The sequence below is a fragment of the Scomber japonicus genome, chromosome 13 (genome assembly GCF_027409825.1).
Source record: "Scomber japonicus isolate fScoJap1 chromosome 13, fScoJap1.pri, whole genome shotgun sequence".
Classification (NCBI taxonomy): domain Eukaryota; kingdom Metazoa; phylum Chordata; class Actinopteri; order Scombriformes; family Scombridae; genus Scomber; species Scomber japonicus.
The window spans coordinates 2,892,209-2,907,208 of record NC_070590.1 but is presented as its reverse complement, the minus strand read 5'-3'; the positions used below and the strand labels follow the sequence as shown (position 1 = coordinate 2,907,208).

Sequence of the window (15,000 nt, the reverse complement as noted above, 5' to 3'; positions counted from 1 at the left end):
TGTGTGTGTGTGTGTGTGTGTGTGTGTGTGTGTGTGTGTGTGTGTGTGTGTGTGTGTGTGTAACAGTATGAGTCACGTCTCCCCTAGTTAGCCACCGTGTAGCTCGTTCGGCTCTTACCGGTAAACTCCGCCGCCTGTTCGGTTTCCTCCCTCAGTTCTTCTTTCCGTCTCCCCACTGCTAAGGCCACCAGTATAACCAGTGCTCCCAGTAACAAAGTCAAAGCTGCCAGAGCGGATACATCCATGCCTAAAGTTTTCTGCCACGTCTTTTTGCACCGCTAACATCCAGTTGGCTAACACATTAGCGGAGCACTGCGCATGCGCCGATTATTTAAACGGCTTTGAACGCAGCATTACCGCCCCCTGTTGACGTGGAGGTATAGAGCAGAACAATTAACAAATACTACATTATTTCTGCTAAATCTATTAATTTTAAGTGTTTAAATCATTATAAACTTTCTAATCAGACTCCTTAAATATTCATACATGTTTAACATACATAAATATATTATTATTTTCCACAAACAAGGCAAATTACCTTATTAAAATCCTTAAAATGACATCTCCTTCACCCTTATTGAAAAAATCCAGAATCAAAAAGTATGAAAATGTTTTGTTTCCTCAGACAGCGTTTCCCTTTTGAGGAAGGGAGGAAAGAGAGAAGGAGGAACTAAAGAGAGGAGGAAGGAAAGGAGGGAGCAAGAAGGAAGATAGGAGGGAGGAAGAAAGGAAAAAAGGAAGGAAGGAAGGAAAGAAGGGGAAGGAAAGAAGGAGGGAGGAAGGAAGGAAGGACAGAAGGAAGGGAGGAAAGAGAGAAGGAGGAACGAAAGAGAGGAGGAAGGAAAGGAGGGAGGAAGGAAGAAGGAAGGTAGGAGGGAGGGAGAAAGGAAAAGAGGAAGGGAGGAAGGAAGGAAGGAAAGAAGGAGGGAGGAAGGAAGGACAGAAGGAAGGGAGGAAAGAGAGAAGGAGGAACGAAAGAGAGGAGGAAGGAAGAAGGAAGGTAGGAGGGAGGGAGAAAGGAAAAGAGGAAGGGAGGAAGGAAGGAAGGAAAGAAGGAGGGAGGAAGGAAGGACAGAAGGAAGGGAGGAAAGAGAGAAGGAGGAACGAAAGAGAGGAGGAAGGAAGAAGGAAGGTAGGAGGGAGGGAGAAAGGAAAAGAGGGAGGGAGGAAGGAAGGAAGGAAAGAAGGAGGGAGGAAGGAAGGACAGAAGGAAGGGAGGAAGAGAGAAGGAGGAAAGAAAGAGAGGAAGAAGGAAAGGAGGGAGGAAAGAAAGGAGGGAGGAAGAAGGAAGGTAGGAGGGAGGGAGAAAGGAAAAGAGGAAGGGAGAAAGGAAGGACAGAGGAAAGGAAGGAAGGAAGGAAGGAAAGAAGGAGGGAGGGAGGATAGAAGGAAGGGAGGAAAGATAAGGAGGGAGGGAGGAAGGAAGAAGGAAGGAAAGAAGGGAGGGGTTGAAGTAAAGTAACAAAAAGAGGGGATTTTACCACTAAAAAAGACAGATATCTACTTGATTTGACTAATTTGGACAACTAAAGCTTCATATTAACTCCAAAATAAACTTTTAAACACATTTTTAAATAGAAGGACGACAGTATGGACACGATCATCTGTGCTCCCTCCCTTCATTTGTGTTTATTTGAGCTCTTTATGTCCTAGTCTCAGCCTGGTTTAATACTATACAGCCACCTTCTACTTTTATTACTATCCAAGTATTATGGTCACTTTCTACATATATGTCTGAGATTCTTAACCTCAGCATTACTTAATAAAAGTTATCCAGCAGCTTTAGTGACAGTTTGACCTGTTACATCCTCATCGCTCTACAGCAGTGGACACCAACCCTGCATGTTTTAGGTACCCCCCCCCCACACACACACACACACACACACACACACACACTCTAACACACCTGATTAAGTATTAGCTCGTTATCAAGCAGCTGAAGCTCGTCGGGTTAGGGTTTGATAACGAGGTCAGGTGTGTTCGAGAGGGGAGAAACCTAAACCATGCAGGGCAGTCGCTCTACAGGAGCAGGGTTGGAGTTGGAGACCATTGCTCTACAGTAACCGAAAGGAAGGAGACATTAAAACTCTAGTTATGGAGGCTTTGCACTTTTTTCCTTTCCTTCTGTCCTTCCTTCCCTCCTTCCTTTCATCCTTCTGTCCTTCCTTCCTCTTTTCATTTCATCCTTGTCCTTACTCCCTTTCTTACTTCCTTCCCTCTTTCCTTTTGTCTGTCTTTCTTGCCTTCCCTTTTTATTTCCTTTCATCCCTCCTTCTGTCCTTCCATCCTTCCTTCCTCCCTTTCATCCTTCTGTCCTCCCTTCCTACCTTCCTTTTGTCTGTCTTTCTTGCCTTCCCTTCTTATTTCCTTCCTTCTTTCCTTCCATCTTTTTAATGATCCGGCCCACATCAGATCAAATTGGTCTGTATGTGGCCCTTGAATAAAAATAAGTTTGACACCCCTGCTTTAGAGTCAGAAAGAAAGAAAGAACTTAATAACCTGGAAGCGTTTTTGTGTGTTCTCATTGGAAAAATCCAAAGTCCAAATTCAGTTTTTATTCATTCAAAAAATTCGCTATTGGAAAAAAAAAAAAAACCACCAACAAAAAAAAAAGAAAAAACGGCATCAGATAACTGCTCACTTTTCACAGGAAGAGAACAGAAAGAAAAAAAAAACCTTCAATAAAACAACCTTTGACTGCTGACATCAATAAATTTGCTGCCATGTTTGTTTCCTTACTCCACGACTACAAAAAAAAACTATCCCTGCATCATAAGTGAGATTTTCTGTCATTACCGAGAAAATAAGACTTTCTATTAATTCTTTTTTTTTTTTAAAACCCTCCTGTTGTGTTCGAGTCAAGGAAGGAAGGGAAGGGAGTAAAGGTAAAGGAAAGAAGGCAGGGAGGAAGGAACGAAAAAAGGGGGATGGAGGACGGAAGGAAGGAAGGGAGGAAAGGAAATGACGAAGGGAGAAAGGAAGGATGGAGGAAAGAAGGTAGGAGGAAGGAGGGAGGAAGGAAGGAAGGAAAGAAGGACAGATGAAGGAAGGAAGGAAGGACGGACAGAGGAAAGAAGGAAGGAAGGACGGACAGAGGAAAGAAGTAAGGAAGAAAGGAAGGAAGGAAGGAAAGAAGGAAGGAAGGAACAGTCAAAACAGACGGGTCAATTTGGCCGTCCATACAAGAGGACGGGAGGAGGGAAGAAGGAAGGAAAGGAGGGAGGGGGGAAGGGACGAAGAAAAGGTAGGAGGGAGGACATAAGGGAGTAAAGGAAAGGAGGATGGAGGAAGGAAGGGAGAAAGAAGGGAGGGAGGAGGAAGGAAGGGAGGAAGAAAGGGAGGAAGGAAAGAAGGATGAAGGGAGGAAGGAAAGAAGGAAGAGAGGGAGGAAGGAAAGGACAGAGGAAAAAAGGAAAGGGAGGAAGGAAGGAGGGAAGGAAAGAATGAATGAAGGAAGGAACAGTCAAAACAGACGGGTCAATTTGACCCAGGAGGTCGACAGGAGGGTTCAATAATTATCTACTCTAAACAGTGACGGTTTTTTCCAGAGGTGGTAAAATGGAAAAAATCTGTAGCTGTGTTTTATAGTTTTAAAACTTACTATTTATTTATTCATTAAGATACAACATCTGCATTAACAGTAGTTGGAAAGTAAAATCTAAATAAATGAATGAATGAACAGAAGCCTGACTTATCACTTATTCATCAATCCTATATTAATATTAATAATAATCTGATATTAACAAGGATTCAGTGCCTGGGAGTAAAGAGAGGTAGTCTGGCACAAGAACAAACACATCTCAGGATTTAAAAAAAAACAAAAAAACAAAAAGATGAAATTTAAAAAAAAACAAAAAGAAAAAAGGTCACAGATTCGTATTTCACAGGCATGACATTGAAAGAGTTGGCTTTGGTTTGTCAGAACAAGTCAAAGAGCAAATCATCCTAATCATAAACTGACATCCTGCTAATTATAACATCAGTGTTGGCAAATCACTATTTTATATATATTAAAAAAGGCTGTCCGTACAAGAGGACGGGAGGAGGGAGGAAGGAAGGGAAGGAGGGAGGGAGGAAGGAAAGGAAAGGAAGGGAGGAAGAAAGGGACGGCAGAAGGAAAGGAAGGGAAGGGAGGAAGAAAGAGGAATGAAGGGAGGAAGGAAAGAAAGGAGGGAGGGAGGGAGGGAGGGAGGGAGGGAGGAAGGACATCAGTGTCCATACAAGAGGATGGGAGGAGGGAAGAAGGAAGGAAAGGAGGGAGGGAAGGAAAGAAGAACAAAGGAAAGAAGGAAGGGCAGAAGGAAAGGAAGGAAGGGAGGAAGGACAGAAGGAGGGCGGGAGGAAGGGAAGAAGGAAGGAAGGGAGAAAGGAGGAAGGAAAGGAGGGAGGAAGTAAGAAAGGGAGGTGAAGGGAGGAAGGAAAGGAGGGACGGAGGAAGGAAAGGAAGGGAGGTAGGAAGGAAAGATGGAGGATGGAGGAAAGAGGGAAGGTAGGAGGGAGGAAAGAGGGAAAGGAGGGAGGGAATAAGGAAGAAAGGGAGGAAGGAAAGAGGGAGGGAAGGAAGAAGGAAGGAAAGGAGAGAGGAAGGTAGGAAGAAAGGAAGGAAGGAGGGAAGGAAGAAGAAAGGAGGAGGGAAGGAAGAAGAAAGGAAAGGAAGGCGGGAGGAAGGACATCAGTGTTGGCAATCACTATTATAATATATATATTTATTTAAAAATAAACAAAAAAAAAAAAAAAAAGAAAAAAGGCCGTCCATACAAGCGGACTTTGGGAATGCTTTGCAATCACAGAGTATGAAACAAGAACACGAGGGTCTGCACTAAACTACAGTAACAATCAAAAAAGACACCGCGGGTTGGGTTTTTCTTTTCTTTTTTTCTTCTTTTCTTTTCTTACGTTGCCCCTTTAAAGTCTTTAAGTGCAGAAACACACAGTCAGTCATTTACAACAAGGGTCAACAAGAAGAAGAGGAGGAGGAGGAGGAGGAGGAGGAGAGGAGCCAATTAAAAAAATAATTTAAAATGCAAACGTCTCATCATCATCATCATCATCGTCGTCGTCGTCGTCGGGTACCTCGGAGCACGTGCATCATCATCGTCCTCCTCATCATCATCATCGTCGTCGTTCCCGCTCTTTTTTTTTGTGTGTTTTTTTGTTTTCTTTTAAACGAGAGTGTACTCAAAAATCTTCTGTAACATACAAACTCAGTGAGCACTTCTTCTTCTTCTTCTTCTTCTTCTTCTTCATGTAAAAAAATAAATGTTTTTTTTTGTAGCCGAGGCTCCGCGTGGCGTGACGTGACATATGTGACTCAACTTCCTCCTTTTATTATTATTATTATTAAGACGAACCAATGGGGGGGGGGGGGGGGGGGGGGAGTGTCCAAGGAAACAGGAAACAGGAAACAGGAACTTTGGATATGCTTTTTTTTTTTTTTGTTATAACTGTCAGAATCAGAAAAACTACTCAATCGTCTTTTCTCTCTCTCTCTCTCTCTCTCTCTCTTCAAGTATAAGCACATCGCTACACCGCCCCCCCCCCCCTTCCCCTTCGCTGGGTCACACAGTCGTCCAAGTTAGCATGAACTCAGCTAGCTAGTTAGCTCGCTCTCTCTCTCTTTCTTTCTTTCTCTCCATCTCCTCTGCAAAACACGGGGCTAGCACAATCCAATGGAGGAGGGAGAGGGGAGGAAGCAGAGGGCAAAATGGCGGCAGTGGCAGCCTGGGGTTTTTTTTTTGGGGATGTCGGTCGGTGGGCTTAGAGAACAGAGCTTGTGTGTTACCCCCCCCCCCCCCAGATTAGCCGTAGCCGTAGCAACAGCAGCAGCGACAAGAAGCCGGAGTCCTCTGATAGGTTGTTGGGCTAGCAGCAGAGTGAGGAGCAGGAGGTTACTTCTTCCTGTTGTGTTGCCGCCGCGCCTGCAGCCTCTGCCGAGCTCCAGACGGCTTCGATCCGGCACCGATGGAGAAGGAGGGAGTCGCAGGAGACCCTGGAAATGAAACGGAAAAGGAAGAGTTGGGTTTAGGAATGTAATAGATTACTTTAGATTACTAGTTATAAGTGATGTAACTATGGCAACGACCGAGTCAAAGTACTTTAACTTATTACATTTGATGACTTTTCTAGTTTTCATCTGTTAGGGTTAATGTTCCCTCCGTCTGTCCTTCTTTCCTTTCCTTTCCTCCTTCTTTCCTTTCCTTCCCCCTCCTTAATCCTTTCTTTCCCTCCTTCCTCCCTCCCTCCTTCCCCCTCCTTATTCCTTTCTTTCCCTCCTTCCCTCCCACCCTCCTTTCTTTCCTTCCTCCCTCCCTCCTTTCCTCCATCCCTCCCTCCCTCCTTACTCCTTTCATCCCTCCCTCCCTTCCTTCCTCCCCTCCCTTCCTTCCTCCCTCCTTTCCTTCCTTCCTCCCTCCCTCCCTCCTTTCTTTCTTTCCTTCCTCCTTACCGCCCTTCCCTCCCTCCTTTCTTTCTTTCCCTCCTTTCCCTCCTTACTCCTTTCCCTCCTTACTCCTTTCATTCCTTACTCCTTTCATTCCTTCCTTCCTCCCTTCATTCCTTCCTTCCTTCCTCCTTACTCCTTTCCTTCCTCCCTCCTTACTCCTTTCATTCCTTCCTTCCTTCCTCCCTCCCTCCTTACTCCTTTCCTTCCTCCCTCCCTCCTTACTCCTTTCCTTCCTCCCTCCTTACTCCTTTCATTCCTTCCTTCCTTCCTCTCCTCCTTCCTCCTCCTCTCCCTTCCTCCTCCCCCTTCCTCCTCCTTTCTTTCCCTCCTTACTCCTTTCTCCTTTCCTTCCTTCCTTCCCTCCTTACTCCTTTCCTTCCTTCCCTCCTTACTCCTTTCATTCCATCCCTCCTTACTCCTTTCATTCCTTCCCTCCTTACTCCTTTCATTCCTTCCTTCCCTCCTTTCTTTCCTTCCTCCCTCCTTCCTGTTAATAGAAACCCCTCTTTCTGTTTGACCGCTTTAACTCGACCTGCACAAAAGCTGATTGGCCTGAAACAGCCTTTTTATTTTATGTAGGTCAGACACACTTTAAAAAAAAACAAAAAAAAACAGGTCGACACAAATTTGGTCTGCAGGTGTTTGCAAAGCATCTCTGCCGCCTGGCATCTGACGGTTTGTCGGCCAAAAAGGAAATTAAACTGGACAATGGCAACAATGAGCAGAGCCAGACTGCTGGGAGTGACTTCCCTTGTATTCAGTATCAGAGCTGGAAGTGTGCTAAAGGTTGGAGAAACAGGGCAACCACCACTCCGCACCACTCTGCTCTACTTTCTATAGACTGGTTTCATTATTTCAACTCAAGTTTGGGACTTTTAAAAAGAGAAAGGATTGCTCTCGTTGCATCGTGACCCCAAAAAAAAAGGACAAATGCAAAGGTTTGACTCAAATTGAAGGCTCGTCTGCTAAGGCTGCTCAATTAACCTTCCTGTCGTCCTCCCGGGTCAGATTGACCCGTCTGTTTTGACTGTTCCTTCCTTCCTTCCTTCCATCTGTGCTTCCTCTCTCCTTCTTTCTTTCCTTCTTCTCTCTTTCTTCCCTTCCTTCCTCCCTCCCTCCTTCTTTACTTCTTTCCTCCATCCTTCCTTCCTCCCTCCCTCCCTCCCTCCTACCTTCTTTCCTTCCTTACTCCATCCTTCCTTCCTTCCTTACTTCTTTCCTCATCCTTCCTTCCTCCCTCCCTCCCTCCTACCTTCTTTCCTCCCTCCCTCCTACCTTCCTCCCTTCCTTATTTCCTTTCCTCCCTTCCTTCCTTCTGTCCGTCCTCCATCCCCCTTTCTTCCTTCTGTCGTTCCTTCCTTTTTCTCTTTCCTTCCTTTCTCCCTCCCTGCCTTCTTTCCTTTACTCAAACACAGCAGGAGGGTTAATCGAAATTTGATCATGATTTAGGGGCCAAATGATCTCAAAACTAATAAAATCGAGGGGAAATGATTTTTAATAATAGTGATATAGCGCTCAATAACAAAGGTTTTATTTTGAAAAGCTTAGACAGGAAGCCACCACAGCTCGGTTAGTTTGACAGAAGCTGAAACACACGGCGAGTTTCCAGCCTGCGTCAGACGATGCTGAGTTTACTGACTAATTATTAAAAACCAGGAAGTGATGTGTGAACTGTCGTCATGGTAACTCGCTCAGCTCTAATATCTCTGCACGTACCGAAAGGAACAGCGTTGAAGCCTTGGACTGGAGTTCCAGGACTTCCGAAGGGGATCGGACCAGGGGTGCTCTGGCCGAAGGATGGCGTGGACGTCCCTGCAGAGAACACAACACATGAGTTAGAAATAAATATCACCAAATCAGTTCAGAAGTGATGTGAGGAAAGTATCCTTCCTTCCTTTCTCCCTCCTTTCTTTCCTTCCTCTCTCCCTTACTCCTTTCTTTCCCTCCCTCCCTCCTTTCTTTCCTTCCTCCCTTCTTTCCTCCTTTCTTTCCCTCCCACTCTTACTCCTTTCTTTCCCTCCTTCCTCCTTTCTTTCCCTCCTTCCTCCCTCCTTACTCCTTTCTTTCCTTCCTCCCTCCCTCCCTCCATCCTTACTCCCTTCCCCCCCTTCTTTCTTTCCTCCCTCCCTCCCCCCTCCTTACTCCTTTCCTTCCTCCCCCTCCTTACTCCTTTCTTTCCCTCCTTCCTTCCTCCCTCCTCCTTACTCCTTTCTTTCCCTCCTCCTTACTCCTTTCTTTCCCTCCTCCTTACTCCTTTCTTTCCCTCCTTCCTCCCTTCCTTCCTTCCCCTCCTTCCTCCCTTCCTTCCTTCCTCCCTCCTTTCTTTACCCCCTTCCTCCCCCCTCCTTACTCCTTTCTTCCCTTCTGCATTTTGAAACCTAACAAAATAAAATCCTGTGGCTGACAAGCTTTTTTTAATTAAAATTAAATTAATCGTCCAGCCCTAATTTAGACAATTTTAGCCCTGATTTTAGAAAACTGGAACCAAAGTATCAGTATATTTATCACAGTTTCGAGAATAAGAGAGCAAAAGATGTCACTTCCTGTGTGAATGCAATCAGTCACTTCCTGTGTGAATGAAGAGGATTTAGGTTTTTTTTTATTGTAACTGAGTTTAAAATATAGAACAGAAATCTTTGTTCCTCACCAAAAGCTGGTTTGTCAGCAGCCCCAAAGTTGAATCCTCCCATTTGTGTTGCAGGATTACTTGCGACCGGTGTTCCAAACTGGGGCCGCGGCATACCAGCACCACCAAAGTTAAATCCTCCGGGTGCTGGCTGAGCAGGTCCGGGGGGCGGAGCCTGCTGAGGAGGAGCTGCACCTCCAAACGTGAAAGTAGCTGAGGCGGAGCTCTGAGTCTGAGCCGCTCCACCGAAACTCGGAGGAGCGGCGGCGGGAGCAGCTGTGGGAGCGGCCGACGGAGCAGTGGTGCCTCCGAAGCTAAAACCAGTAGAGGTGGCTCCGAATGTTGGTTTAGCTGGAGTCCCGAAGCTGGATGCTGTGGTGGCAGCAGGTGCTCCGAAAGTGGATGCTGTGGTGGCAGCAGGTGCTCCGAAAGTGGATGCTGTGGTTGCAGCAGGTGCTCCGAAAGTGGACGCTGTGGTGGCGGCGGCAGGTGCTCCGAAATTGAAAGGACCGGGGGCCGGGGCGGGGTTAGAGGCAGGCGTGGAGGTGGCTGCTCCGCCTCCAAAGGAGAACGGCTTCGGCTGAGCTGCTGTGGAGCTGAAGGTGGACTGAGTTGCCGGAGCTTCAAATGACTGCTTTCCAAAGGCGAAGGTGGATTGGGTGGAGGGGGCGAAGGTGGATTGAGTGGAGGGGGGCGAAGGTGGATTGGGTAGAGGGGGCAAAGGTGGATTGAGTAGAGGGGGCAAAGGTGGATTGGGTGGAAGGAGCGAAGGTGGATTGGGTGGAGGGGGGCGGCGGTAGTGGGTGCTGTATTGGCCATGCCGAAGCCTCCAAATGAAGCCGTGGTCGTGTTCTGGCTCGGTGCAGTCTGCCCAAACGTGAATCCCTTCGGGTTAGCTGCTTGAGGGTCCGGCTGAGCTCCACCGAATGAGAAATTGGAGCTGGTGGAGGTCGTGGTAGCAGCAGCAGCGGCGGCGGCTGCAGGCGTAGTTGTAGCAGCTCCAAATTGAAATGTGCTTCCTGTAGCCGGTGCAGAGCTCGTACTCGTGGTTGACGGAGCGGGCCAGTTTCCGAAGAGGGATTTAACAGCGTCGGGTTGCGAGGCGGAGGTGGTGACGGAGCTGCTGCTGGAGGAGGAGGAGGGAGTTCCGGTTAGGGTGTTGGCCAAGCCGGGGAAAGCTGACGGTGCAACTGTGTGCTGCTTGTCAAGCCGAACATCGAGGGCGTACTACTGGAGGAAACCGTAGACGACGGGTTGGTGGTTGTCAGGGACGACGGCTGCCCGAAGCCTCCGCCCGCCGTCCGTGCTCGCAAAGATGGGCTTGAAATTCTGGACAGCGGGTTTGCTCTCTGAGGCGGAGCAGCTGAGGAGGAGGAAGTGGAGGTGGTGACGGAGAAGATGGGCTTGAACCCTGAAGACAGCAGAGGGTTGGCCGTACTGGTGTAACTGGTGCTGATGGGTGCGTTGGAGCTGCTGATCGGAGCAGCAGCGGACGCAGCAGTGACGGGGTTAGACGCTGTGAAAGCAGTCGGGGTGCTCGTCTGGCTCAGAAGACCAAACAGGCCTGCTGCAGACGGGGTGCTGCTGGGAGGTTTGGAGACCTGGGCCAGCACCTGAGTAAAGGCAGAGGGCTGCTCCCCACCAGTAGAGGAGGAGGTCTGGGGCTGGGACTGGGACTGGTAGGGAGGAGGGAGCCCTAAGGGGTTCACTGTGGCCGTCGTCTGCAGGTTTAAACTGCTCGGCTGCACCGGTGTGGTGACTGCAGACACTGAGAACACAACAAGGCAAAAAAAAAAAGAAGTCAGAATCAAAAGAAGCAAACAGGAGATTTAAACATGAGATTGATGGGAAGGATGGAAGATTTAATAAAATGGCTTTAGGATTCAGATTTTGGACGGATTAAAAAGATGTAACCTGCTAATGTATGACAACAACAACAGGACTACATCTCTTTCCTCTCTCCCTTGTTCTCACTCTCTCCCTTAAGGCCCTATGATTTCCGCAATCACGGCAGAATGGCAGATTAAAACGGAATTTGACTGAAATGTTTTTTTCGTGTGGAAGAGGAACGTATGTCTGGGGAAAACTGCATGGAGGGAAGCAAATCTGGGCAGCACAACAAGCCCCCTCCACACACACACATACACTGAGCCCCTCCCCCTTCTAAACAATGTAAGCATGGCAAAGCGGTCACACATGGCTGTCTTCGTCAGTGAAAGGAGGGAGGACAGGAGGAAGGAAGGAAGGGGGGAAGAAGGAAGGGAGAGGTTGGAGGAAGTAGGATGGAAAGGAAGGGAGGGAGGGAGGAAAGGAATTAAGGGTGGAGGGAGGGAGGGAGGAAGGAAAGGAGGGAGGAAGGAAGGGAGGGAAAGGAATTAAGGGAGGAGGGAGGAAGGAAGAAACGAGTAAGGAGGGAGGGAGGGAAGGAAGGAAGGAAGGAAGGAAGGAAGGAAGGAAGGAAGGAAGGAAGGAAGGAAGGAAGGAAGGAAGAAGCAAGGACATGAGGAAGGAAGGAAAGAAGTAGAAGTAGGATTGGAAAGGAAGGAGGAAGGAAAGGAGGGAGGAAATAGGATGGAAAGGAGGGAGGAAGGAAGGAAAGGAGGAGGAAGTAGGATGGAAAGGAGGGAGGGAGGGAGGACAGGAGGGAAGAAGGAAGGGAGGGAGGGAGCTGAACATTTAATTTAATGTAAACTGCAGAGATCAAGTATTGAGACATAAACTGAAGTTACATCACAACGAATGTAGCTACTGTCCATCAATCATTCTCATCTTCCTACCTGTCGTAGTGCTGGCAGCAGGTGTGGAGCTCGCTGGATGCTACTCTTCATCTTCAGAGCCTCCAGCAGCGGGTTGGAGGCTGCAGGAGCCGCGCTGACACTGCTACTGCTGCTGCTGCTGCTGACCGGGCTTGGATCCAGGTTGATGACTGGGATGGCAGCGCTGGAGGCTGTGGGCAGAGGAGCTGCCAGAAGGCTACTCAGGGTGGTGCTGCTGCTGCTGGTGAAGGTGGTTTTAGGGGCAGATGTGGTTGATAACTCGGGCTGAGTAGAAGTGGAGGTTGGGAGAGAGGCGGACTTCTCTGGCTCTGGAGCTAAAGAGGGATAAATCAACAGGGAACAGTCTCAAAGTCTGTGTTCTGAGTTTGACATACACAGAAAAGTGTGTTGTTAACCACCCTGCCAAATTTGAATGATTAAAAAAATCACCAAATATATGAAATTAGGCTTCAAAGTTGTGTAAAAATCAGCCTCTTTCTCTGCTCCCAAATGCTGAAGCCCCGCCCCCCACCAAGTGTCACCTGTCAATCAAAGTCACCACCTCTACCAGAAACATGGACGCTACGTCTGAGAGCTTTCTGCTGCTAACTCAGCTGCTAGCTTGGCGGCTAACTCAGCTACTAGCTCGGCGGCTAACTCAGCTGATAGCTCGGTGGCTAACTCAGCTAACTGGCTAACTGTAGACTGTAGTAGTAGTAGTGTGTGCTGAATGTATTTCTACCTCTACAGCAGCAGGGACGGGTTTTATGCTAATCACTAAATCCTGAACACAGAAATCTTGAAACACAGTTTGTGAAGCCTAGCTCCACAATTCAAATCTAAATGGTTGAAATGCTTTTTACACCTTTTTGACAAATACATTTATGACCTATTTAATGTGTTTAGAAGAAAATGTCTGAATGCACTTTACACATCAATCCAGCTGAGTTTATTCTTGTTGATGCTTCTACTCACCAGGCGTCTCCAGGACTTTCTGGATCTTGCTGATGGCGGCTCGTTTCTCTTCATCGAGATCTTTTGCAGTGATGGTGTAGCCGAGCTCTGGAGGTGGAGGCTGCAGATCAAAAGGAGCACAGTGAGCAAATATGGGAAAAACCTCAAGACCATTTTCATACATGCAAAATGCACAAATTTGACCCGTACTTCTCCTGGAGCATAAAATAATGATTGTGAATGTCTCTTTTCCCCATGAGGTTAACCTTCCTGTCGTCCTCCCGGGTCAAATTGACCCCGTCTGTTTTGACTGTTCTTTCTTTCCTTCCCTCCCTCCTTCCTCCCTTCCTTATGTCCTTCCTTCTTTCCTCCCTCCCTCCTTCCTTCCTTCCTCCATTCTTCCTCCCTTGCTTTCTTCTGTCCTCCCTCCCTCCTCCTTATGTCCTTCCTTCCTTCCTCCCTTGCTTTCTTCTGTCCTTCTTTCCTCCCTCCCTCCCTCCCTCCCTCCTTCCTTCCTTCCTTATGTCCTTCTTTCCCTCCCTCCCTCCTTCCTTATGTCCTTCTTTCCTCCCTCCTTCCTCCTTTATGTCCTTCTTTTCTTCCTCCCCTCCTTCTCTCTTTCCTCCCTTCCTTCCTCCTGTCCTTCTTTCCTCCCTCCCTCCTTCCTTTCCTCCTCATGTCCTCCTTTCTTTCCCTCCTTCCTACCTTCTTTCTTCCCTCCTTTCCTTCATTCTTCTTTCATTTCTTCTGTCCTTCTTACTCCCTCCCCCCTTCCTTCCTTCCTTCCTTCTTCCTCCCCTCCCTCCCTCCTCTCTTTCTTTCCTTCCCACCTACCTCCCTTCCTCCTTCCTTCCTTGACTCGAGGACAACAGGAGGGTTAATCAAACAGAAGGATCAATGAATGTGAGTTGGTGTAGAGACTAACTATGAGTCAGAATAAGAACAGCATGTAAAGGGTTAAATACTAACTACTAAATGCTTAAAGAGTCTTTACCAGAGCGATGTGGTTGTCCGGGTGACTCGGGAGCAGCTGGATCTTCCGTTTCCTCTTCCCACCACTACAGTAGATTCCTTTGAGGTAGTGACTGGGATCTTGGGACTGGAGTCAGTTTAGCTGCATCGCAATGGAGAAAAAAGACAAATAAGTGTCCATATACAATCGGAGGTTTTTTGTTGCCATGGTAAACGTGTGTATAAAAAAAAAACTATCTGAAAACCATCCACAGCTTCAGGAAGAGTCGTTTTTAAAAATTTCAGTTTAGTTTTTATTTAGTCTTTTTCAGGTATTAACCTTTGTGTCGTCCTCCCGGGTCAAATTGACCCCGTCTGTTTTGACTGTTCCTTCTTCCTTCCTTCCTCCTTTCCTTACTTCCTCCCTTCCCTCCCTCCTTTCCTTCCTCCCCCTACCTTCCTTCTTTCCTCCGTCCCTCCTTCCCCTCTTTCTTTCCTCCCCCGTCCTTCCTTCTTTCCTCCCCCGTCCTTCCTTCTTTCCTCCCCCGTCCTTCCTTCTTTCCTCCCCCGTCCGTCCTTCCTTCCTCTGTCCTTCCTTCCTCTTTTCCTTTCTCCCTCCCTCCTTCTTCCCTCCCATCTTCCTTCCTTTCCTCCCTTCTTTTTTTCCTCCCTCCCTCCCTTCCTCCAACCTTCCTTCCTCCCTCCCCGCCTTCTTCCTCCCTCCCTCCCTCCCTCCCTCCTTCTCCTTTCCTTCCTTCCTCCCTCCCTCCCTCCCTCCTTTCCTCCCTCCCTCCCTCCCTCCCTCGACTCGAGGACAACAGGAGGGTTAAGAGAAAGCTTTGACTTTTTAAATTTCATTCTTTAACCACGAAGCAGGACAGGAAGTAATCGAGGGAGAAAAGCTGCAATTCAGTTTAGTTTTAGTTAATTTCACATTGTTCATTATAGTTTTTATTTAACTAAATTATTTTTTCATTGCTAGTTTTAGCGTTAGTCTTCGTTAACTATAATAACCCTGGTGCAATCATGAGGAGACTCGTGCAGGAGCTGAATAATGATAATAAATCACCTGCATGCTGTTATCTTGCTCCCAGCTCGTTTATTCCATGTGAACATGACATTGCATAAAGAAAAAAAAAAACCCACTTCCTTAATTTGAAGCATTTGTAATCGAAAGTTCTCATTTCCCTGCAGAATAACAGGAAGTGAGAGCGAGAGTGAGAGTGTTTTCTTTTATCCTTTAAAAAGTAGAAAAGTCCGACAAAACCCAG

At 47.4% G+C, this 15,000-nt stretch overlaps 2 protein-coding genes across 2 annotated transcripts in view; both read right to left on the bottom strand.

The window, feature by feature from the left end:
- Positions 1–292, bottom strand: part of tbl2 (transducin beta like 2) — a 9,014-nt gene extending 8,722 nt beyond the window's left edge. The window contains exon 1 of the mRNA XM_053331202.1: positions 119–292. Within this exon, the coding sequence (XP_053187177.1) occupies positions 119–245 (127 nt within the window). The 5' untranslated portion in view covers positions 246–292. The remainder of the gene's footprint in view (positions 1–118) is intronic.
- A 5,531-nt stretch (positions 293–5,823) lies between these two features.
- The window catches only part of LOC128371766 (nuclear envelope pore membrane protein POM 121-like), a 16,418-nt gene continuing 7,241 nt past the window's right edge, over positions 5,824–15,000 (bottom strand). The window contains 10 exon segments of the mRNA XM_053332145.1: positions 5,824–5,989; positions 8,159–8,254; positions 9,090–9,740; positions 9,863–10,264; positions 10,267–10,836; positions 11,846–11,881; positions 11,884–12,159; positions 12,800–12,899; positions 13,773–13,840; positions 13,843–13,877. Coding sequence (XP_053188120.1) covers positions 5,889–5,989; positions 8,159–8,254; positions 9,090–9,740; positions 9,863–10,264; positions 10,267–10,836; positions 11,846–11,881; positions 11,884–12,159; positions 12,800–12,899; positions 13,773–13,840; positions 13,843–13,877 — 2,335 coding nt within the window. The 3' untranslated portion in view covers positions 5,824–5,888.